This window comes from Struthio camelus, chromosome 3, assembly GCF_040807025.1.
Source record: "Struthio camelus isolate bStrCam1 chromosome 3, bStrCam1.hap1, whole genome shotgun sequence".
Taxonomy (NCBI): Eukaryota; Metazoa; Chordata; class Aves; order Struthioniformes; family Struthionidae; genus Struthio; species Struthio camelus.
Window position 1 is genome coordinate 140,370,396 of NC_090944.1, and position 24,103 is coordinate 140,394,498.

General features: G+C 41.8%; 1 protein-coding gene across 28 annotated transcripts in view; it reads left to right on the forward strand.

Moving 5' to 3' along the window:
- EHBP1 (EH domain binding protein 1) overlaps positions 1-24,103 on the forward strand; it is a 283,064-nt gene that overhangs the window by 121,659 nt on the left and 137,302 nt on the right. For all 28 annotated transcript variants that reach the window (XM_068940596.1, XM_068940595.1, XM_068940601.1 and 25 more), the window contains one exon: positions 23,868-24,049. In XM_068940596.1, coding sequence (XP_068796697.1) covers positions 23,868-24,049 — 182 coding nt within the window. The remainder of the gene's footprint in view (positions 1-23,867; positions 24,050-24,103) is intronic.

The following is a 24,103-nucleotide window of genomic DNA, read 5'->3' on the forward strand; positions in this document are numbered from 1 at the left end:
CACATCACTGCTGCTTGTTTGCACTATGATGAGGTTTATAAGCAACTTTAGCTAGAACTAGAATGTGATCAGAAGGAGCAGGAGACGGGCCCGCTTACAAAAAATAAAGGAGGCGAATCGCCTACGTGGTGGTGACTATAGTTCTGCTGGAGAAAGTTTCCACCAAAAGCTGTGGGACAAGTAATTCACCAGTTGTGTCTATCACAAGTGTGAAGTGAGCCAAGTAGGAAAGTTGGGGTGAAAAAAATTTCCATAAAAATGGATTTCCTCCCTTCTGTGCCGTAGAAGGACTTCTCGTTTTCCATGTGGAAAGGAGGCACCCACTGTGCTGGCTGGTGTTAGGCATTGTACGGGCAAGTGCTGCATAAGCTTTTCTGTACAGCCCTGCCAGTTTATTTGAATTCTGACCTGCAGCAACCCCCGCATCCCTGAGCGAAGCCTGTGAGTCGTGACAAATTGCATTAACTTATGCAGTACTGCTGTCAGTCTGCGATGGACGTTTTACTTCTGTCCAAAACAAAAATATGCCAGATCACCTGAAGTTGGGGCGCCACTAATCCTTTTCATCATTAATATGTAATGTTCCGTTAAACCGCAGCTATGAGATGACAAAAAAGTCTTATCTAAATGAGAATTTTAGCTGGATTAAGTTGAGAGAACTTGTAACATCGAATTCACTTTTTACGCTTTTAATACCTTATTTATCTTAAATGACTAAAGCATGGATTTTTTTATTCAATCCAACTCTCTTCTATTGTATTTTTTTCAAAAATAGCCATCAGAATTTTCTTTTGTTGTTTGAATCTCTATCTTCCAAATGAAATGCAGTGCCTAAACTGTCCTTTAAATGGGGAATCTCTTTTGTGATGCAGTGCTAGTAACTGCACTAAATGAAACTATCAAATATATTTGCCTACCGATTATATGGCCGTTGTGAGAACCACACTACAGTGTTTCAGTTTAAAACTTAAGAAAGGAGAAATAATCTTATTTTCTGCTATTTATGCTACAATTACACTAGAGGGTCTCACAAATGAAAGATGGAGAAAGGAGAATGCTGGGAGTTGCACAGAATAGCCTGGTTATTACACCCTAGTTTTGTAAGCTCAATAAATGCTGTACACTTGCAATGAAATGAGTTTGATGACATATAATTTATATGGTTATTATTGATTCACAGTAGTAAAGTACAACTGTTCTCTAAATTGCTAGAACCATTTGGTTCAGGTTTTTTTGTTGTTGTTTTTATTTCCTGCTAGAAGTATCTCTCTGCTATAGATGAGTGTGCTGTGCAAGACAGCTGATCAGAGTTGCTATCAGTGGTATCCTTTGCCAGCTGGAGGGAGGAAGCTGATAAACAAGGCAGGCAGCTTTGGAAACAAACCTCTAATACTACATTAGGCATGTTTAAAACCAGCAGTGTGTTTCAGCAATTCTTAGCATATGTTTATTCATAGAAAATCAGCAGTAAAATATACTTGCCAGCTCACAGAAGAGACAGAGTCTGCATGAGGTCTTTTCTTTTTCAGACATCAAATACCGAAATAGTTTCTTGGTAATTGTTTTACAGTGGGGTTCTAATCATACTCCAGGCATAAGCTGAGCGCACCAACTTGTCTTTTAATAGAAAAGTATTTGCTTTTAAGCTTGTTCAGCATGCCACTTTTTCCCCCTGTTTTTACGTGTTCGAGTGTGTTTTTATATTTCTACACGCACACAGATAGGTGTTTGCTCTTGAGGCAGTTCAGAATGGCGTTATTTAAAATGGCACTCTCTGGGCCAACGTTATGGTGTAGATGAATCTCATTTTTGACTCAGTAGCCATACAGTGTTAAAACAGCATATGTTGTATCCATTGAAACTACATAGTGCAAAATATCCAGTATGGAAAAAATGCCAGCACCGTGTAATGAGAAATATTTTTGATGTAAGTCACCTTCAAAGGCAGATAATTTGGAAGTCCAGTTGAATGTGTTGGTTGATTTGAGATAATACCTTGCAATTGCATGTGCTCAAAGTGCAGAAATATGTGTCAAAAAGGAATTAGAATATCCATTATTGTGTAAAATGTCACTCTGCATTAAGTAATTGGATAGGGTTTGTACTTGCAAGCAGTCACAATTTAACACAGGGCATATTATTTAAAATAGTGGCCTCCAGTAGAATAGTGGCCAGCTGACAGAAAAAAATAAGAGTTCTGTGTTCCTGGAAACCTTTGTTTTTAGGAAAAACCATGCAGCAAGGTAATAGCTCTGAGTGTTATTGCCTTCTGCCTCTTATCTTAAATTGTTAGCTGTCTTAATAGAGTTTGATATAACGGAAATTAATTCACCTCCAAAACTTAATTGATGCCATTTCATTCAGTTCTTCCCCTCCCACTCCCCCCCCCCCCCGGCATATTCTTCATTCTGAGTTGACCCGTTGCTGTCACACTGGTTTGTCATGTGAAGCTTCTCCTTTTTCGTTGCTTTGCGTTGTCTGTGCCTGGGTCAAATTGTTTCTTGGATTTTGACAGGCAACATAAGTAAGCCTTTTCTCATTTAGGTTAGGTGGGGGGGGCAACTTGAGACTAGAATGGAAAAATTATGTGAATAAAATTAATAAAGTGCCATAAAAGGACATCTTGTAGCTGTTCGACATTTCTTGTGATTCCAGGTAGTAGCATAAATATAAGATTAAACTGAATTTCTGCCAGATTCACGATCCGTATGAGGTTGCGACCCTGAGCTCAAAGACTGCTCTTCTAAGCACGAAGTGGTCTGTGCTCGAGCAGTGTTTGTTTTCTTGCATTTTGCAGTAGCTTAAAAAATAAAATGTAATGATGTACCAAACCTGATGAATTTCAAGCCTGATGATGATAGTTATGTGTTAGTTTGTGCTATTAAATAGTAACATTTCCGCTTCTGGTATGTTTTCTGTAGACTACAACTCAGAGCAGACAAGCCTGCCCTTACTGGAAATGAGGCAATAATTGGCAAACGGGGAGGCTAGGAGGTGCTGCAGGCTCTGGAGTAGGTTTGTTTTAAAACCAGCTGCTGTGGTGCGCAGTCGGGAATAGGAAACGGTCAGGTCTGGTTCCTTTTCAGGTCTTTGCCTGGTAGAAATAAATACTCTTTGTTTTTGGAGATTTTGTTTAAGAATCGTAAGGTTCCCAGTTCTTACATATAATTCTAATGATTTTATACCATATGAGTATTTTGCTCAATAAGGGGTTTGCTTTCCGTATTTAAAGGCTAAAGAAGAGAGTGCAAAAAGAACAACAAAGTCAGCTGTCATTGTAACCTGTCTCTGCTAAAACCGACACCTTTTTCACCTCCCTCCTCTGTGGTCCTTGTTTCCAGCCCCACCACTGTGGTATTCTCTGTTCTCACTTTCAAGGAAAGATATAAGAAGAAGTGCAAGCGCCAAGGCATGGCTAATGGTGCGGCATAAAGAATTGTTGTCCTCAATGGAAAGGCGAAACCAAATGAGACTGCTTGGAAAATAACCCTAAAAATCATCAGTGAAGAATTAGTCTCCCCTTCTGATGAAGCAGTCCTCTGCTTCTTCATGTTGACCAAGCTTTCGCTCTGTAATTTTTTTTTTTTTTACCTGTTTCCTAGGTACGGTGCAATACTTTGGGAAATGGCTCAGCAGCTTTTCAGTTGGTTCTTGGTAGCATATTGAATGTTTGCGTTTAGCTTGGAAGCTTGTATAGATGTTTCTTGTAATGAGCAATATTACAGCATCAGGCATGTGGCTGCCTTACTGAAGCGTAAAGTGGAATTTGTGAAGTTTGAAGTCTGGCTATGAGGGAGAAAAAGAAGAATTTTGGGGGGTGACCTCTTTCTGCATTACAAATTCCGGTCTCCTTTGGTCCACCAGACGTGAGTGTTGCCTTGCAGTTGATGAAAATTCATGATCGGTGTTAACACACGTGCGCTGTGATAGGCTCCCTTAGATTGGTCGTGGTGGGGATGCCAAATTACGAGCAGTTGCCTGAGCTGGCAGCAGGTTCTGCAGGCAGATTAACCGTGGGAGTGTTGCTGCCAGTTTTCAGACAGACGGGAATCCAGCTCACAAGAACGTGGACCTAATTTACCTTTTTGGAGCAGGGAGCCTTCTCTGTTGCTGCCATGGGGAAAATATGTTTAACAGTTGCATCTGCAAAAAATCAGCTCTTGTGCTGGTATGGACACGGCTCTTTGGCTTGTTGTATTTTGGAGCCAAACCCTTTTAGAAATGAAGAGCATCGTGTCCACCTTCATCAGTTATATTAAAGTTGCATTTTCTTGATCGTTTCTTTGCAACTGCAAGCTGGAAAATACTATTTTAAGTGACAGCTGAGTTTCTGGAATTCTTCGTGTTGATGGCCGTGATGTGCTGAGACGCAACCGGGTGATCTTAAGTAACTTCATCTCATCCCCCTCGAGGAAGACTCTTCTGTGTCCCATGACACAAGATGTACCCAGTGCAAAACTTTTTCTCCTACAGTAGCAGAGTTGCCCCTGTTCTTAGAAAACCAAAATTGGTTTTCATTTGTAAAATTTGGTCTGATTCCTTCTTTTTGTCTCAAGGTACTGGGAAGGGTCTCTCTCTCTCTCCCCTCTTTCCCCCCCCAGGGAAAGATGAGTTGTATATAGGGTCACTGGAGTAACGGGCAGTGGTTAGAACTGGGATACATAGTGTGTCTATTAGCAGAAAATGGTTAGATATGAAATATGTTTTAGCTGTAGAGCACTTCATCTGGGAAGGCTCGTTATCTGGGTCAGATGGAAAACAAGTGTCAGAGAATGATCTATCAGGTCATCTTGACTTCCCCTTTCTGAGTAATGCCGAAGATGCTCATTGCTATCATTGCAATGAAGAGCTCTCAAATAGTTATTGAGTACAGACCGTGTATAGATTAACAGGTAGTCAGGACCTCCGTTTCATTTGAAACCGTGTGTGGTAGAGCAAATAATTGTATTTAGTTTTGCCCTGTCTTTAGCGAACACCCCCCCCCCCCCCACACACACACACCACCACCACTGCAGCATCCTTTCGTGTTTCAGAGCCAGTCGGGAGGCTTTTCAGAGGTTATTCCTGCTGTTCTCGCTTGTCCCTTGGTGGACAGTGAGGAGCAGCCGAGTCCACCGAGGTCCTAACGGTCTGAGACCCTGCTGACCTATGTGTGATGAGACCTGGATGTATCGTGTGGTGGTGCCAGCTCTCAGCAGGAGTCCTAGAATTTAAAAGGAAGGAAATGAAATTGTGTAGGACCACTCAGTGTCTGAATTTTCCTGAAAGCTTTAAATTATGGTGCAGTTTAGTCCATCCTGTTTAGTGCGTCCTGGCAAAACCCTTGCAGGACACTAACTTTGCATAGTGCTGTTAGTGTGCTATAACCACTTGATGGCACCCTTTGATTTGGTACATACCTCATTAGCAATAGCCTAGTGCAGGGTAGCTGTAGTATTTGTAATGGAATAACACATAAGAACTAAAGACTGCAAGGTATCTGGTTAATGTAGAGATGAAATGAATGAAACAGTGAGGCTAAGCTTTCCTGACCCTTCATGAGAGAATAGATGAAAAAAGGAAGAATAAGCTATTGTGCCGAAGGGAGATGATGAAATTCAAGATCCACACACATAATCTCTGGCTCAGCCTCTGAAATGTTAATCCCTGGGTAGAATTATTTGAGCTGTAGATTGCAATTTATCATCAAAATGGCACTGTGTCAAACAATACTTCTTGTATGTGTGATGTTTAGAACTATCCAATTTTAATATAAAATGGTTCACAGAGCACTGTCTGACGTTTAAGTAGCAACTCGTTAAGCTCAGGATGTTTTTGCTCGTTTCTGTACGCCGTGCTGATCGTGTGGAGTTATATTCCATAGATCACTCTTAGGATCTTACTAGCCATATATAATACGTTGTGAGGAGTGATCTGTTTTGATCTGAGGAGCGACAGATGGTAGAACTGCTTACCAGTAAGTGTAAAAACCAAGTGCTCCGGAACGCTTATTTTGAGGCGCTCTGCTAATTCTTGTAACAAAGAAATCTGACAAAGATTTGCTGTTGGGTTAAAAATCCCCAGGATTTGAGATCGCTGTTTTGCCAAGCTGTGTGGACGATTATTTTGAGGTGGCAAAAAAGATTTTCTCATTATATTTTACAAGCTGGAGCACCATTCAGGTTTTTCTCTCCTTGTTTTTAACGGATGCCAGTAGAGGGAGTTGAAAAATTGCTGTGCCAGTAAGGATAAATTGTTCTGCACTAAAATGCAGCCCTTTTCCACTTTACGTTATGAAATAGTATGATTTCTAATCTGTTCCTGAAAGTCAAAGATCCAGTACTTTCAGAAAAATAGGGTTAGAAAAAGATAAATAGTCCAGCTCGTTTATTAAGCGTAGGCTTCCTGTATAATCTGGAGCAGTGTAATTATTAGAGAAGAGCATATAAATTCAAATTTGTATTTAAAAATCTGAACTCCCCTTTCATTTTTTTCCCGTAGCGCGTATGGCTTGCTTGAAAAGTACCTTGTAATTTTATTGTTACAGCAAAACCTAAAGTATTTTAGTGCATACCAATAAATTCATTTATGTTTATGTAGTAGCTACTTTCAAAAATAAACGTAGAGTTATACTGGGTAAAGCATTTGCAAATACAAAATGCTTGAAAGAAATAGTGAGGTTTTTTTGCTTTTATTTTTGCTTGTAGAAAGATGAGAGATGGAAGGAGGAGAACGGCGGGAGGACAGTGAAAACCTTGCCGATTTGGCCATTTCGTAATCCCTCTGTAGAAGTTGTTTCAGGAGGTGCTGAGATTTGGAGCAGTAACTATTTGGTGCTCTTGCAGGGTTTAGAAAGCCTGTTTCGGCATAGCGGTAATTAAAATCTCTTCTAAAAATATGCTAGTATCAACAAGACATTTTGAAAGTGCTCAGCGTGTTTGATTTCCAGGTATATACAAAGCTTTTTGGAACGGTAGGCCTGACTGAGCAGTCATGAGAGCTGTGAACTGAACTATGAAGGAGACATTTGTCTTGGAGTGGGACCTTTTGTGCTAATCCTTCCAACCTTTATATTGTAGCATTTTGTGATGGTATTTAGTCAGCGAATAACTTGCATTGTGCACTTATGATCCCTCTCCATCAGAAATGAGTGACTGGGTGGAATAAGAATCAGTGGTAGATAAGAATTGTTATTTTATTTTATATTTCTTCTGCACTGTGGCCTTTTTTTTCCTCAGAGGTTGATGGCTTGGTAGCACATGATCTGGCAGATTCCAGATTAATATTTATAAATGGATATGCAGGAAATGATCGTGATTGCATTCAGTGTGCAGCTGTTTATTTGTGCATGCAGTTGTTTTACATAAACTCGTTATCTGGGTACATCTAAGCCCAGGTGTTCATGTTTTAAAATTACATGTACAAGTAAGAATGTACATGTTTTACATACAAAAATGACAATGTGTGTTTAAGTTTAAAAAAAAAAAAAAGCTTCACTGCTGTCTGAGCAGCCCGAACCCGGAACATACACACATACACACACACAAATATATATATATATATTTTTTTTTTTTTTGTACGTGTGTGTATATACACACACGCAGAATATATAAGCGCACTCACCAGAATTTGGCCGTCTTGTAAAAGGTACAGGTGGAGGTATTTTTCCCATAGGACCGCGCTGTGCGTGTCTCGTGCTGCCGTGAGCTGCTACATCAGACTGCCATTGCAGTTTTGCGCTGCTGCGGCAGCGCTGGTATTTCAGTTGTTGGGGCTTGCAGCCGGCTCCTCGGTGGGGATGTTCGTTCTTGTTGGTAGCGCTGTGCGTTACAGTGAAAACGAAATGTGCTTTGAGCAAACGGGTGCTAGGCAGAATTCCTGCGGTGGGTTTTGCGCTGTAGCGGCTAGATTGTTCAAGTTTTTGCAGCCTCAAGCCGTTTATGCTTTTGATTGTCTGCTTGCTTTCTGGTGAAGAATGTACCCAGAACTGCTAAATAGCTACTACAGTCGCGAAATTTATGCTTTGCTCTTTCACAGCGCTATGGAAAGATATAACGTGTGTTTGATAAACGCGTAGTTCAAGTTCAGTAGCAAAAGTTGGTTTAATGACGTCTCTGATGCCAGATGTTTTGACCCCTGAATTATGTATGGATTTGAGGATTACATTTGATCAACTTAATAAATAATATTGAACTGTTTAAATTCTGGGTAGTTTAAGCTTGCTTTACCTAGAAGGCGGTTAAGATTCTCGTGTCCTGGTCTGTGGCGTGGTGGTAATTAGACAAACACAAAAGCTGTCCTTAAATCAGAAATTGTACAGAAGCAAGTCACAACAAATCTTGATAGTGCTGTTTAGCGTTCTGGCTGGAGCTGGTATGAAGTCTGTTAAAGAACAGCTTTAAACTATGTCCAGGATATAAAACTGGATTTCATTGTCAAGCTTTTAACAAATATTTTCTTCTAAGTAAAGCTTTCTAATTGCTGACCGTGAAAAACCCCAAAAGGGTTATTTTTTTTAACTTCTTCTCATCTCAGATTTTTTAAAGGTAATTCTACTATATTTTAGAGTTGTAGGTGTCAGAAAAAAAATATTATATATTTGTGCACAGTTTATGTGAAATTTGACTGCAGCTAAGCTAGTGGCTGTCAAGAAAACTTCAGTCTGAGCTTACTGTGATAGCTGACTTTTTTTCTTTAAATATGGAGTACACTAAAAATTACAGTGGTTGTCCGTCTGTGTTATGTTTTTAATTTCGAGTTTATCTTTCTCAGGGGAAGAAAAAAGTCTAGGTGCCCGATGGGGTTCGGACTTGACAAGGTCTGACCTGAGTGGACTGTTGTGCGTGTTGTGCAAGGCTGCGTACGCAAGCGCATCGACGGTAGCGCGCGCGCGCCTCGCAGGGCCGGAGCGTCGGCTGGCGAACCGATGGCGACGGGCGTTCTTGTTGGGTTGAGGCTGGCTTTCCGTGCAGTTGAGGCACAGCAGCATCCGCTTGCTTCTGTTTAGGATAGATCTGGATTAATACTGGCTTGCAGTTATTACTCAGAGTGCATTATCATTTCAGATCGGTGCATCTACTTTTAAGGTACGCCAATTGCTGTAATTAATTAAAGTGCTGCAGATGCTGCTGGTTAAGCCAATTTAGAGAACAGAGCGTGAATTTCCAGTTATGTGAGCTAGATAATGATAATGCCTTAACGTGGCCGTCGCTCGCGTGAGCCAATTACGCTCTAGATGGCTGCAGTGGCTCTGCGGTTCCCTTCCCGTGCCGTCGCCCGTTCGCAGCGAACGCACCTCCTCCTTATGCGTTTCACTGCTGAGTAATCTTAGCTTTCCTCCCTGGTTGTGGGGTGGTCCAAGTGACAGCTTTTACTCTTAATAAGCTTAGGAGTAATAATCCGAGTCCTGTAGGTCCCGTGGACAGTACGGCTTTCTTAGTTTCATTTTTTCCCTCTCTAGTTTTGCCAAAACATCTGACTCTTTGCAATGTTATCCGAGTGCCATTGCTGAGTACCCACAACCAAAAGCAATGCCTTCCGATAACTGATTAACGCACATGTCTAGTAAGTGGTTTTATATTATAATAATTACCAGCTTAAGTCTACTTAGGTTTGGGTTGGTTTTTTAATTGTTATTTCCTTTCATTGTGGAACACTTTCCACAAAATGGGAGTGGATGGCTCAAAAATGAAGTTAAGGAACGTTGTGGGTACTTCTAATTCTGTCAGCTAGGTTGGCTTCGCAGCTGAGAGCTGGCAAAGAGCGTGACTCTGTGTTTGTTGCTTCATACTTGTTCTGGATGACGACACGATTTGTTAATGACAGCATTTGCCAGATCTTTGCTTTTTATGCATACGTGAACTTGTTTCTAGGATAGCTTTAGCTGACAGTACTTCAGCATGTAACACTCCAGAAGTATTCCTGGTCTCGCTGGCACGTAGGGAATGGCCATGTGAAATGAAACTATTCGAATATACAGATGTTTTGTGAAACTGGTCTTGTCTTTGTTGCATTTATTTGTCTGTGTGTTGTCATTTGTGCAAGTCTGAGAATAATATCTGTGGACAGTATAAATAAATGGGAAGCTGAATAATACGTGGCATGCCCGCTGTTTGATTTGTCGGTGCCCAGTTTGAAGCTCCAGACTTGGAAGAGGGCTACACTAGGCCACGAAATGCCTCTGTATGTCCGGAGGCAGCGGTGCGCCGTTCGGATGGGGCCGGGCACATCTGGCGAGGGCTGATGAAGCCCTCGCGACCTGAGGAGGGGCGGCCCTGGCAGCCTTTGGGCAATCGGTGCAGCCAAGCTTGTATGCCAGATCCTGGGAGGGGGCAATTTTCTTTGAATGGGAGCAGAGAGATCTGGTTTTCGTGCTGGACCTTTAAACAACAACTTAAAGATTGGGGAGGCCTCAGGGAGCCCGGGGATAGGTGCATGGGCCCTGGAGGAAAAACACGGGAACGTTTTTTGTTTTGTTTCGTAGTTTAAGCTTGGGCCCAGACAGAAAAGGAGGAGGAATTTGGCTGCGTAGGAGAAGGAGTCGGTGATTTCGGGGAGGGAGCGGAGGAGAGCAAAGCGCGCTGCTTACATGTCTCTGGCCTCGTTCCAGAGCGTGGAAATAAAGGCAAGAAAGTGCGTGTGAGCGTTTATTGTTTTGTCCTTTCGTGTCGTCCTCTGTGACCCGAAGCAAAGAAAAATTCTTTTTTTGGAAGCCTTAAAAAAAAAAAAAATAAATAAATCTTTGTTTCACTTCCGCCATCGCCTCTCTGCCAGGTAGGGTGGGGAGCTGAGTGTCCGCAGGCTGGCGCGGCAGGAGGAAGCGTCCGGGCAGCGCGGGGAGGCCGAGGACGCCGTCAGCCGGGGGGCGCCTGGGCCGCCCCGGCGCTCTACCGCTGACCGCGTGGCTGCCTGCCCTCGCCTCGCCTCCCTAAGCCAGCGGAGATGAGGAGGGTTTTCTCCCTGACGGTTTTCTGCGGGATTAGCGAGCTGAAGCGGGCTGTGAAAGCGCCAGAGCTGGTGCGGGGTGGGCGCGCGGCGCTGGAGGGGTCCCCTCTCCCCCTCGGCCTGCCGAGCCCCGGCCCGCTCTTGCTTTGGGCTGTTCCCTGCCTCGCGTCTGACTTGGTCCTCGGTAACAAGACAGATCCCCTGAGCTCCCGCTTTGCTTTTGTGGACGTTTCAGAAACGCGCTGCTTTTTGTGACCCGGACAGATCACCGGCGGTTTGATTGGGGTGCGCTAACATCGCGCTTGGGAAGCTGGAAAAAAAAAAAAAAGAGTGAGAGCACACGGCCCGCACGAGATCTGCGGCTTCGGAGGCGCGACTGCCAGCCCTCGCGCCAGCCTGCCGGAGAGCTGCTTGCTTTGCTCTACGGTTAAACTAAAAATAAATCCCCTCTTGCAAAAGTACGCCCAAGTGGTGCGCGCGCGCCCGTGCGTGCGTTTCCGCGTGCCGTAAACCCCGAGATAGGATCGCCTGTTTTATAAGGGCTAATAATTTGTTCCCACGTTTAACAAGGTGCTTAATCACATGGCTTTCTTCAACTTGATTTAATTACACCTAAATCATATGTTTGAAGTTAAATACTGTGCTGGCCTGAGACGTACCCTTTATGAAGTCGCTGTGTCACTGCATTTAATGGAAATAGGAGATTTATAGGCCTTACAGAGGAGCGTTTAGGCCTGGGATAGCTGGAGTTGGTAACACAAGAGCGTGGCCAAGCTGTCGTTTGCAACGGAGCATACCTCTCCGTAGGAGCAGCGCAGCATATCTTCGTTTTCATTATATTTTTCATGTAATGGGAGAGAATTTTTTTTTTTAGTTGATTTACTCTCTGTTCTGCTTAGTCTCGCAGCCTTGTTTGGATGCATTTTCTAATGTAAATGATGTGCCTCAGAGGTGAACGTTTAAAGACACTGAACTGTGAGGCAGAATTTGAAAATTCCTTCTTATTACTATGTCAAACGTGCAATAATTATCGCCGTCTATTGAGATTGCTCTAAGACATAAAGCTCTTCCTGCCCAGTGCTTGGTGAGAAGAAAACAATTTGTGTATTAAGTTTTTCACAATTAAAAATCTGGAAAAACTTGTTTAAGAAAATGTTAGTCCAAGCACATGCGTCTTTTGTTAGTATAATCTGCAGACCTGAACACGACTCCTTTTATCAACAGTACAGTGTTTCATATTTAATCAACATAAAATAAAGTGCTTCCCTCACATGAATGTAACACGGATCAAGTCTCAGCCAAAGCAAATAAAAGAATGAATGCTTTGTTAATCATCCATAACTAATTTGTGCATACACAGAAAAAATGAAATCTGTTTTTGACAAGAGCTTTTTCATAGAAGCAGCAAGGGAGGATTGCACATGTAACGTGCGTTAGTGCTGGAGCGCACAGCAATGGGGAGATCTGAGATGTTTTCCTGGGACGACTTACATTTCTTGATAGCAGCAGCATTTAACAGCAATTTCAGATAAGAGATGGTAGTTCTTTTTTTTTTTTTTTTTTTTAAAGTTGTTTGCCAAAATATAATAATACAGGCCTATGCTGAAATAACCATGGATGGGTTCTTGTATCCATTGCCAGATATTCATAAGTATTGCGGGAAACTGCCACATCTCTCTGTGACAGACCCAGCTCATAGATAATACACAGTGAAGAAAATGTTAAATGCATTGCTGCTTTGCACAGGAAATATGATTGTATTGCTCTAGTGACAGGGTGGTTCTGGTTGAAAGGGCCAGTTCATTACAAGGCCCTGTTTTGTGGCTATTGCAGCTTAAAAAAACCCTCCACCCATTGGACTGAAATTTTGTGTGCTTGTCAGCCTTGAGGTGAATTTTACTTTAAGTGCAACATCGGAAGAAATCAATTTAGCCGTTTTCTTGATTTAAACAAATTTGGAGTGATGGGCAGCCTTCTTTTTAAAAAAAAAAAAAAAAAAAAAAAAAAAAAGTTGAGGTTGGTACTTGCTGAAAAAAAGGCACGCTTTGAAATACTTGGTGTTTGTCCTTGCTCCTAAAAGGTGGATTACTCTGTTTACCACGAAATTCATACATATACATATATGGGTGTACATGCCCGCGCACACACGTGCATGTGAAAGTAATTGCACCTGCAGTGTACACCATTCGCAGCCCTGTGCGCACGTAGGGTGTGACAGCGGAGAGGTCTTACGTGTGTCAGCATGCCCCTATTCTAGCTTCACGCAGATCTTCGTTTTCTGCTCCCTCCCTTTTAGCAGAGTTGCATACCTACCCTTTACCCCCAGCTCCTTACCGCGTACGTCATGCTTAAATCGCGTGGCAGCAGTATGGTGTTGGTTAGATTCACTGGCTCAGTATTTTTTTTCCTTCCCCTGCTCTGTAGGTGGGAGTGCTGCACGCGAGAACCAACGTTTGTAAACCACGCTGCTCTTAGATAACAGCCTGATGTAGTTTTTACGTAGTCCAAAAATGTTTCCTTCGTTTCGGGGACTGTTCCAATTATGTAATGCCCTCTTGGGAAAATATATCCTGGTCATTTGTTATAGCGTTTTGGCACGTTCTTCAAGTTGTGAGTGAGGGGGAAGAGAATAAAAAAGCACAATCATGAATTTAGTAATCGAGATACATTGGTAATCCAACAGTAACTGATAAGATTGCTTCAAGTACATCATGTTGTTTATTTGAAGTGAGCCCAAGATGTTATCAATGTGATAAGTAATTTGACCCGGGGGCTGTGGTCCTGGCAAGGAAAATGCTTGAAATATGTGAGCATCACAGCGCAGCACACAGGCATCAGGCATTGCGCAGCATACGTTGATGCATTCTGGGCTTTCTGAGTTAAGGTGAGATGTGCGGTACAAAAACAATAAAACATTAAGAGTCCTAATACCTTCACTTGATACCATTAGAAGCTTTTCTGTGTCATGAGCCTTGCCAGTTTTGTCATTTAATACTATACATTCATTCTAGGCAAGTTGTCCTCGGATAACAGCTGGTAGATGGCACTGATATTTTACAAAATCAGTTTGAACAGGCTTTATTTGTGCTAGATAATTAAGCTTAGACAATTTTATACGCCATCTTAAAATATTTTCTTTTCTGGAAAGAGGAATGAAAGTATATAAGGATGCTGGAGCAGTTGATCTTTTGACCTCCTTTAAGGAGAGAGTTGCCTCAAACTCACTTCCTTGTAGGAGGTTACAAAGGAGCTGAATAACTTTGTTATAACTTGGTGAGTCTATTTAAATAAGCTGGAGTTATTTCTGGGTCGGTCTGTATCAGGTGTTTCTTCCTGTACTGCATTTGTTTCTTCAGGAGAAGGCTTGCAGGTGAAAACATTCACTACTGAGCTTGAGGAGTTACTTCAAACCCACCTTTTTTAATGTCAAAGATTGAGTCTTTGTCCTCAAGTGGAATCGAGAGAGCAGGCAAATTTAAGGCCTGGAATGAAAAACGAAAGGAAAACGTAAGCAACAAAAGGGTTGCTCACATCCAGAACTAACAATAAATAGGCAACTAGTCGGCCTTTTAAAAATATTCTTTTTCTGCTATAGATTGTGTTTGGACAGAGAGTGCTATCTAGACATCTTTCTTGTGTAGCTGCTTGAAGCTTCTGTAGCGTAGATCATGGGATACTTCTGCACAGAGTAGATGAGAGGTGGTGAATTGTAAAATGGAGACTTTCTACTGAGCAAAATAGAACTGAAGTGCCGGGGACTTGTAGGTGAGCTTAAATCTAAATTTTATAGTGGCTATTAGCTGTGATAAAAGATGAGGATCAGTAGCATCATCATAGGGGCAACAGGATCCCAGTCAGCCTATGTGGTCCTTTGGTCAATTCATGGAAGAAGGACTTCCATGCAGGACTTAGGAGTTGCTGAGCAGTAAAGTCATGGCTCTTGAGTCAACTTTGCTATCTTCCTCCTGAAAGAAGGAGGTCTAACCCAAGCCATGTGTTTAAATATTAAAATTATCCAGGTGACTTTGCATACATTTTTTTTTTTATAACAATGTGTGTTTTACCCTGGCAGAAGCTCTTTGCAGTCTGTGTCGCTGAAGCAGAATTCGCAAGTTATCAACCTGCTTTTTAATTATGAGAGCCTCTTGTCCTTTTCTGATTTGACTTCAGATTTATAAGGGGGGAAAAGGGCAATATATTTTATTATTAGGTGTTTTTTACTCCCATTTCAGTTAAAACTGTAGGAACCAAATTTGTCATCTACTATTTCTCTTCTTCTAGCATTAAATAAATTATCTATATTTCTACTTTGTTTTGAGACTAATTAAAGAGAAAAATTATGCACTTATGCAATGAACCCTTCAAAAGTAGGGGGAAAATAAACCTAACCTAGCGGGAGCACTCTTTTGGAAACGAACCAGCTGCAGCAGAACGCAGGCATTGCTCTCCGAGGTGGACAATACGCTGTGAAGAATCCAGCTCAGCAGCACACAGCTCACAGAAAATGAAGGACTATTATTTTCTGTCCAACCACCAGCCTGGCGTGCAGTGCCTTTCGCTACAGCCAGCCTCACCTGCCCAGGGAGCAGCAGCAGCTCCAGACAGGCTGCTTTAAATCTGCTCCTTTGGGAGCAAAGTTTTGAGCATTTCATAATAGCGAGTTTACCCACCGACTGCTGGCCAGGCCTCCGTGAGCTTGCGTCTTAAGTCCAAGGAAAATTAAAATTCTGGACAAGAATTCCAGTTGGACATACGCTTCTAGTCTTTTGCTATTGAAAACGATCTCGTATCAGTGGTTTTTGCTTACTAGCAATTTATGTCATGATATATGAAAACTTGTGCAGAAGTGCATCATATATCTTTGCAGGCCCAGGGAAGACTATGTCATTATTTTAACAGAAAAAGGTGAATTTTCACAGTATCTTAAGAGGAAGCAATCTGAAAAAAGCAAGGAGGAAGAAGGCTACGAATGCTAGGCCAAGCGTTTCTCGGTATCAGTTATCAAGCTCATGTGCATCCCTCTGTGGCACCCTGTTCATGAAGTGTCCCTTTTTATTGGAGTGTTCCACCTTTATTTTACTAAACTGTCCGAAAAAGAAAGGAAGGAAGATGTTTTGAAGAGATTTGTAAAGCAGTCCCCCGCATCCGTGGCAAGGGTGAGTACAGCAGAGAACTACAGGACACTGACGTTTGTTAAAATTGTCCCCCTCACTTGTAAACTTTTCTCTGTTGCTGGTGGTAAGCACCAAGCCCACTTTAGAAGTAGATAGCTGTGTCTCATCCCCCTGGTGTATCGGTAAAGTATTCAAATAAAACTTTGGTCTTAAATATTTTGTTTGCCGTCTATTCAGTAATCATCTGAGAAGTTTAGTTAGTATTTTGGTTAGCGAAAAACAGTACTTCCAGATTTGCTCGGTGGTAGTTTGTAGATGGTTTATCTAAACCTACGAGGTATCGTTTCACTTTCTAAGCTTCCTATTTGAAATTAATCTTTGGCAGGTTCCAGAGTCCATGAAAGCAAGAGATTAGTCTGTGAAGATGAACGATTTGCTGTTACCCGCGTCAGGTCTGCTAGAGCACACCCACGGGGGCCAGTTTGATCTTAAAGATCTGTTCGCTACATGCTTCAGCCTCTTGGGCTTTAATGAAATAACGTTGAGCTTTTCTAAAAGCAAACCCTACGAATGCAGTAGTGGTAGTAATATGTGATATTTTCCCTTTGCTTACTGAAAGTATTGTCTCTGCTATTGCTGAGAAATAAACGGTGTATTGTGCAGCCTGTCTAATCGTTCATGAATTCGTATGTGCTTGTTTGTGTGTGTGTGCACAGACGCAAGTGTAGCTGTTTCAATGTTTATACATTTTTGATTCCCTTCCCAGTCCTCACGTCTAGGGCTCAAACTTTTCTGGCGTGGGCGGAATTTTTTAAACATTAAATTCTCCATTCAAATGCCTCATAATTCTTAATAATGTTCTGGATACCTTGAGCCATCATTTGCTTTTAAACAAGTTTTCAGGGCAGATTGTGCTGTTTGCATTCGGCCCTCCAAATCTGCCACCCGACTGTCTAAATTATTTTAACTGACATAGTTTCTAATTTACTCTCTACAGTTGAGAGAGCTCCCTGTAGCTTGTCTATTTTAGCATTTAATTGCTGTATACTCTCACAAATTAAATTCTGTCGTGATCCATTTTGCTCTGCTGGTGAAGCAGTGATCTTTTCATCTGAGCGAGATGGCGCTCGCAGCCCGGCTTGCAGGGGCTGACTGACATCCAGGCTGGAAGGAGTGGGATCTTTCCCGCTTCGTTTTTCTTTAGGCACTTTGGGTTTTTATGCCAGAGGATAGCTTTCCTTGAAAGCTCTCTCCCTTTAATTATGGAGCAAAACAAAAGTGAAGTCCTCAAAACTTGTCCTCTCAGTGGAGAGAAACACGCCTTTGTGTAAATTCTTTCATGCCTAGGTGTGCAACAGATTACTCCTATTTAAAATGTAGGTGTCTTTGGCAGGTTTTTTTTTTTTTTTAAGCACTCTCTTTTAAATAACGTGAAAAGACAGCCCTTTAAAACATTATGCTGTAGATCTTTGTTTTCTGGGATGAAGATGGTCAAAACTCGCTGTTTCTTCTGACAAAATAGCAGTACCCAGTTAGGAAACTCGTTGTCCTCCGTGCTTAGCTCTTTCTTGCATAATGTTTGTACAGTGCTTATGCATCGCTAAGATATTCCTGCTGGCATGAGTATTACTGGCATGAGTATTACTGTTTAGTACTGTTTAGTACTAAATATTTGAGAAGTACAATACTTTTTGATCTAGTTTCTGCTGAATGAAAACGTTTTATTGTTTTCACGCTATGTGTATAGAGAAAACAGGAGAGTTGCGTTTCAGGGAGTGAGGAGTGCAGTGTAGCAAGGGCTGAAGGTCTGCGTACAAAAGATGAGCTCAGGTGTTAAGAGGTAAAACACACTCTGCTGGTTTCCTTAGAATATTGGAAAAAAAAATCTGGCAAATATTTTGATTCTGCATAACTGTAGATGTGTGGTCAGTTTAACAGAAAATACAAATTTATTTCTTCCTTATTTGCGCTTCTGGTATTAACCTTGAAGACTTAATATCAGGAAGTTGGTAATTACAGGACGCAGGATGATTAAAAATGCATTTTTGAGGAAAGAAGGCTGCATTAAATTTGCATCCTTTGATTACTGGGATTTCCCTTAAACTAAAGGTCCAAGTTCAGGTCTTTTGCATGAAGGTGTCAATCTGTTGACTTGCTTGGTTTGCAAAGGAGTTGGGCGCCACTTAATAGTGCGATGTGGTCGTCTGGGATCGTCTTCCCAGTAAGAATATGTTGTTCACTTTACAAACGGGGTACCAATCATCTAGTTTTAGTAGTTGAATATTTTATTCTATTTACTGTGAAATGACTTCCTTAGGAGAGTACAAGAGGGACGATTCTTAACGTCAAAAACGCGCAGCAGCCTCTGGGTGGAAAAGACCAGTATTCTGTGGTTTTTCTTCGCCCTCATTGTAGGAAGGCAGCCAGCTATATGGCTCCTTTAAGCTACGCAGCCCTTTTACTGAGTAAGAGGGAGACTTACAGCGCGGCAACTTCAGTGCCGTCTAGCGCTGTTCAGGATCCCCAGCGCTATGGAAGCGAGTGGTGCGTGGTTACTCTATTGCAGGACAGACATTTGTGTGACGAATGAGTCAGGTCCCAGAGCTGTGACAGCAAACGCAGCTTCACTGATTTCACTAGGACTGGCTACTGTTTGGCCAGTGTTAATCTTCCCCTTCCGCTCCCCAGCGTTTGTAGTAAGCTGGTAGTTCAAGGGCTTGCGGAGAAGTACCTTAAAATACTGCAGAGGGGGTTGTTTTGGATGCTGTTCCTTGAAAACCCATCTGTGCCTAATTAAATCCCCATTTGCAAACGGGGGGCTGTGTAGGTAGCTCTCCTGCCTTTGGCAGAGCTGACGGCAAGGTGCTCCCACCTGGGGCTTCTTAACCACTAGACCTGAGGTGCCGCCCAGGCCGGGAGCTGGCCGCAGCCAGCCCCCTCGGCTCCAGCGCCCGCGGGTCTCGGTCTCCGCAACACGCGCGGTGTGCTTGGAAACCGTGGTCCACGTAAATATACCATGTAAATATGTTGCTAATACTGCTTTTCTTTACGGAAAGTGAATGTGCAGCTTCCTATTGATTTATGTGATTTCGCTTGCTGACTTTATGTATTTCTCTTTGCTTGAGCTCTGAAAGCAGAATAGTCCATTTTATGAGGAAGTCTTTTTAGATAGGAAGGCATAAAAGCATAGAATACAAAAATTGGAGACAAAACATGAAAGCAGAAATTCCATGATGCTGGGGGAGTATGCTGGAAAAGCACTGCTATGTATTTGCATGTGTGTGTTACTCTTTTTTAGGTATCTTATAACGATCACTTTGAAAACAGTATATTTTGTAAACAGTGTACAGGCTTAGCAGGGCCTTGGTTTGACCCAGTGCGGCTGTTATTTTGTTATGCAAGAAAATGGGCTTCAGCAGTTCCTACTAACAACACAACTAGTTCTCTCTCAATCGTTTATAAGCGATTTCTAGAAGCATTCCTTTTTCTGTATTTTCAGTATTTTCTGTTGCAAGAAGAGGTATCCAATGACTATGACAAAGATTTTTAACTGGCCTTCCACATACTACCTTGCCAGCCAAACAGCACGTGTTCCCACACACGTTAGTATGTTTGAGCTGGAGGATAACCTACAGCAATGTTAAAGCCCAAATGATTCTGGATTATCTTAAACTTTGCTTTGATACTTGGGTATCATAGTGGCTTTTGTTTGCATAACGCGTCTTTCTTAAAGAGTGAGGGAGGAGTTCCCAAATTATTCTGTTTTTAACAGAAGGAACTTCATCTTGATAATCGTTTGCATGAGTTTGGTCACCTGCCTTGATCATCCCAGGGATTGTTCCTCTGTTGTGATTTCAAATTTGACTTTGCCATACGCTGTTTCACAAAACCTGATGTGTCAACTCCAGCAGTCACATGTATGGGAAGTACCTGAAGGGTTGGTTGAGTCTTACGTGTTTTAAACTTTGAGAGTCGTCCCATAGTTAAAATGAGAATAGCTGAGCAATTAAAAAATCTATGTTAGGATTCCTGCTTTGTCTGCTGTAACGCTCTGTGTGCTCATATGAGACCAAAGCAACACCAGATCGGAGTTTTACTATTGAATGGATGTTATGGATTTAACATCTTACCGAACTGTGCTTCTGTTTGAAATAACTTATCCTAGCCTGCTGCTGAAGCTGTTGCCGAGTATCCTACTCAGAGACGTTTCTCTTGGATTAGCTCTTTCTCTGCTGATTTAAGAATTAGTTATTTTTCTGCAAAAATTTCTCTTGGGTTCTCACATTGTGTTATTGGATGCGCGTATGTTTTTGGAAGGTGTTACAACCTTTGTGCGAAGTGGTTATTAATATGTTGTGACATTTAAAGACAGTGTTTTAAAAGTTGGTTGTAGGTCAGAGTAGGAAGTGTAATCCGTGGCGAAATCAGTCGGGGATCTAAGCGCCTTGAGAATATCCTTTTCAGCAGCAGAAAGGAAGTTTTCCCCCTGTACTCGTGTAGCTAAAAAGCTATAAGGTCGAGCTTATATAGCTTTAAAGGAGAAATCAGATTGCCACAGGGATGTAAAGATCTTTTATTTCTTTTGATCAGAAGCACTAACACACTTTTTATTTTTCTGGGAGAGCAGAAGGATGTACTTGAGTGCACATGTTAAAAAAACAAAACTTGAAAGCTCAGAGGCGGTCTGGTCTGTCTTTTTTTTTAACGAGGCAAATTTACAAATGTAGAGTCTTACAACTGGAACCTGAAAAATCTTCCGTCTTTGGCCCTCCCAGAGGATTATAAAACAAATTCCTTTCTTGGGAAGAGTGAACCTGATTGCCAGGTATGCCTCATCCTTCACAGCACCTCAGGATATTTAGCGCTAGGAGAATCCCCTTGCACGTGGCTGGCTGCTCCCCGTTTCCCTGGCACGGGATCGCCTGTGCGCCCGTCTCTGCTCTCCGCATCAGTGAGCGCAAGCAGGTTTCAGAAAGGATCGCTGATGGTCATCCTCGTTGGGACACCTTTCATCTTCCTCGTTTGTGGCTCTTGTTCCCCAGATCTGATCCAGATCACCTGCAGTTGCAGACGAGGAGAGGACGATTTACAGAAGAAACATGTCTTAAGCTAAACTGCAATTCCGAGTCGTTCCAAAATTCTTCTGAGCCGATTTCCAACTTCTTGAAGGTTAATGCTCTGCCTTTGTCCTCAGTTCAGACTCAGTGCTGAACCGGTGGTTGGGGCCCTCAGTTCAGACTCGCCACTGAACTTGGGGTTGGGTTGGGTTGTTTGCTTTGACTTTTTCAGTATTATCCCCTTGATGAAGACAACTTGTATTTCGCATATGTTAGTAGATAAGTGTGTCCATAAGAAGAGAAAGTTGCTCTCCCCACAGCGTACCCCCACCCTGTTTCTTTGGATCACCGAGGCATGTTTGTGTCCATAAGCTCCCTGCCAGGCAGCTCACACAGGGTAGCTAGGTGTGCAGATAATCTTATCTTTTGTTAATGTGGGAGTGTTTACAGCTGTTGGGAGCTGCTTTTCGTTGTCACCCCCAAGAAGCGTCCATCCAAAGGGTGGCACTTCCTGGCTGGCGAGCGATTTCTCCGGGAGGCTCCAAGCAAGCGGCCACGTTTCATGCCTTGTTCCATCTGAGAGCCGTTTATTGCAGGCTATAGCTGCACCTTGTCTTTAGTTTTGTGCTTTAGTTGATTAAGGGAAGTGAGGACATGACAAAAGACGTGCTGTTATAAAAAGAACAAAGCAAAACAATTTTTTAAGGAAACATATTGCAGAATTTGGAAATAGTGAACTAACGAAGAGTTTTTCCGCATATTTACATTTTGGTGTGAACTGTTCTTCCAGTAAGAATAACTGTGATACCACACTGTGGATTTTAAAACCATTAAACCATTTTAAAACCGTGGATTTTCATCTGCAAGTATGAGCTTATCCTAATTGATTCAAAGAAGAATCTAGTCCAAAGTATGACAACTGCTTCCTGACTGTTATAGCTCACGAGCAGAAAGTTTTCCTTTGGTCTGACTCTAAGTGAGGACGTAGTTCAAGTTTTTTTGTAATTTGTGGTTGCTCCTTTTCTAGTTGACATGCACAGGCACCAGCGTTGACAAGTAGTTTTTAGCATTCCAGTTATACTTAGGTAAATATTTGCACACTGCCCTATATGCACCAGTTTTCTCTAAAGAGTCTTGGAAAAGAACTTGATGAGGTTTAACCAGCTTCCTTTGTATTTATCTCAACCACCATTTTCACACTGTAGTGTGAAAACTGAAAATTTACCATTATGAAACAAGTTGCTCTTAAGTTACAAAGTGCTCGCCTGGATTTACCTTGAGAGCATGCAAGAAAGGAGGGCCATCTCTCATGGTGCTTTCAAGACAGGGGCTGCAGGAAATCTGGCCTTCTGCATAATGAGTTGTAATATTTAGTTATTCTAAAGGTACAGTGCAATAACAGATTATTGCTGCTCATATCTGTGTAATAATTGAAACTCCCTGATCATGCTTCCCATTTTACACATTGTCAGAACCTTGGACCTTAATCTTACTCTTTGATTGACAGTCGTGGCCAGGGAAAGAGCACTTGCATTGCTTGTGATAGTCGCATCTGTTCAACTTGATTCCGTTAAGAGTATTTGCATATTCTTAAGTATTTCTTCTGAGAGGGCCTAAATCCTTCTCAAGTGTTTGATGCATTTTTGAAATTCATTCACAAGGTGTCTACATGCACTAATAGTTCTGCATAATATTGCTGTGCATAATCTGACAGATAAGGCTATTTTTTTAAACAAGGTATTCTTTGGGGATGACATATTACATTCTGACTTATTCTAGTGGGCGGAAACGTCAAGTACTTTGAAAAAGGATGCTTGAATGTTTTGATTGAATTAGTATTCTTCATTCAACATAGATTTTCAACTGCAATAAAATGTAGTCTTATTGTGAGAACATCTTTCAAAAGAGTTAACAGCAGGGCTTTCTTGTTTTATTTTTGTTACTAGAGCTTTATTACGTATAATCGTTCCTTTGCTGCTTATGCTGATATTAGACAGAAGCGAGTAGATTCTTAGGTGCATTTTAGATTAACTTATGTCTGAGTTACTAAACTGTGAGCAACACCTTTATCTTGAAATGCAAGTTAGGCTTTTATCTTTCTCTTATCTTGCTTTTTATTTTTCTTTTCCTTGCACATTTTTTATCGATATTTTTGGAAACGTTGTCAACCTTAATTTCAGAAACCTGTGACTCTTGATAGTGCAGCCACTCTTGGTAGTGCACGTACAACACTAGTGAGAAGTAACCTTACTTTGAAAAATGTTCAAGTGTTATATTTGAGTCCTGAGCACTGATAGTGGCTCGAAATAGTAACTTGATGTCGTTTTGTGTAGAAATGTATGTACTGTATGGGACAAACCCATGTCTTATGTGGATTGGATTAAAAACCTGGTCCAGTTCTCTAAAGGAACTAACTCTAACTGAGATATATTCCTATTTGCTTAAATGGATACCTGCAGTGGATGCTACTGCGAGATGATACAAGCCTTAATGACTAAGGGTCTGATATGAAAGACCACAAATCACAATTAAAACCTTTTTTCTCCATTGGACTACACCTATATTCAAAGGACCGTTGTTAGTGGCTTGCCTAGTTTTAGAGCTGGCTTCTTGTCTCTAGAAAGGATCATAGCAATCCATTCTGGCTGTGTGCACTTAGAAAAAGAATGATGCAGATTTAATAAATGTGGTTTTTTGTTTCATGAGCATGCGGGTTTTATTGTAGCAACCCTCTGCACCTTTTACATTAGTTTTGTTTTTCATCTACTTTCAGGAATCTCCTTCTGGACGCAGAAAAGCGCTTGCCACCAGCAGCATCAACATGAAGCAATATGCGAGCCCCATGCCTACGCAGACAGATGTCAAGTTAAAATTCAAGCCTTTGTCCAAAAAAGTGGTATCTGCCACACTACAGTTCTCTTTATCTTGTATTTTCCTGAGGGAAGGAAAAGCCACGTAAGTTGTGGGTTTGGGGTTTTTTTTGTTTGGTTGGTCTTTTTTTTTTTTTTT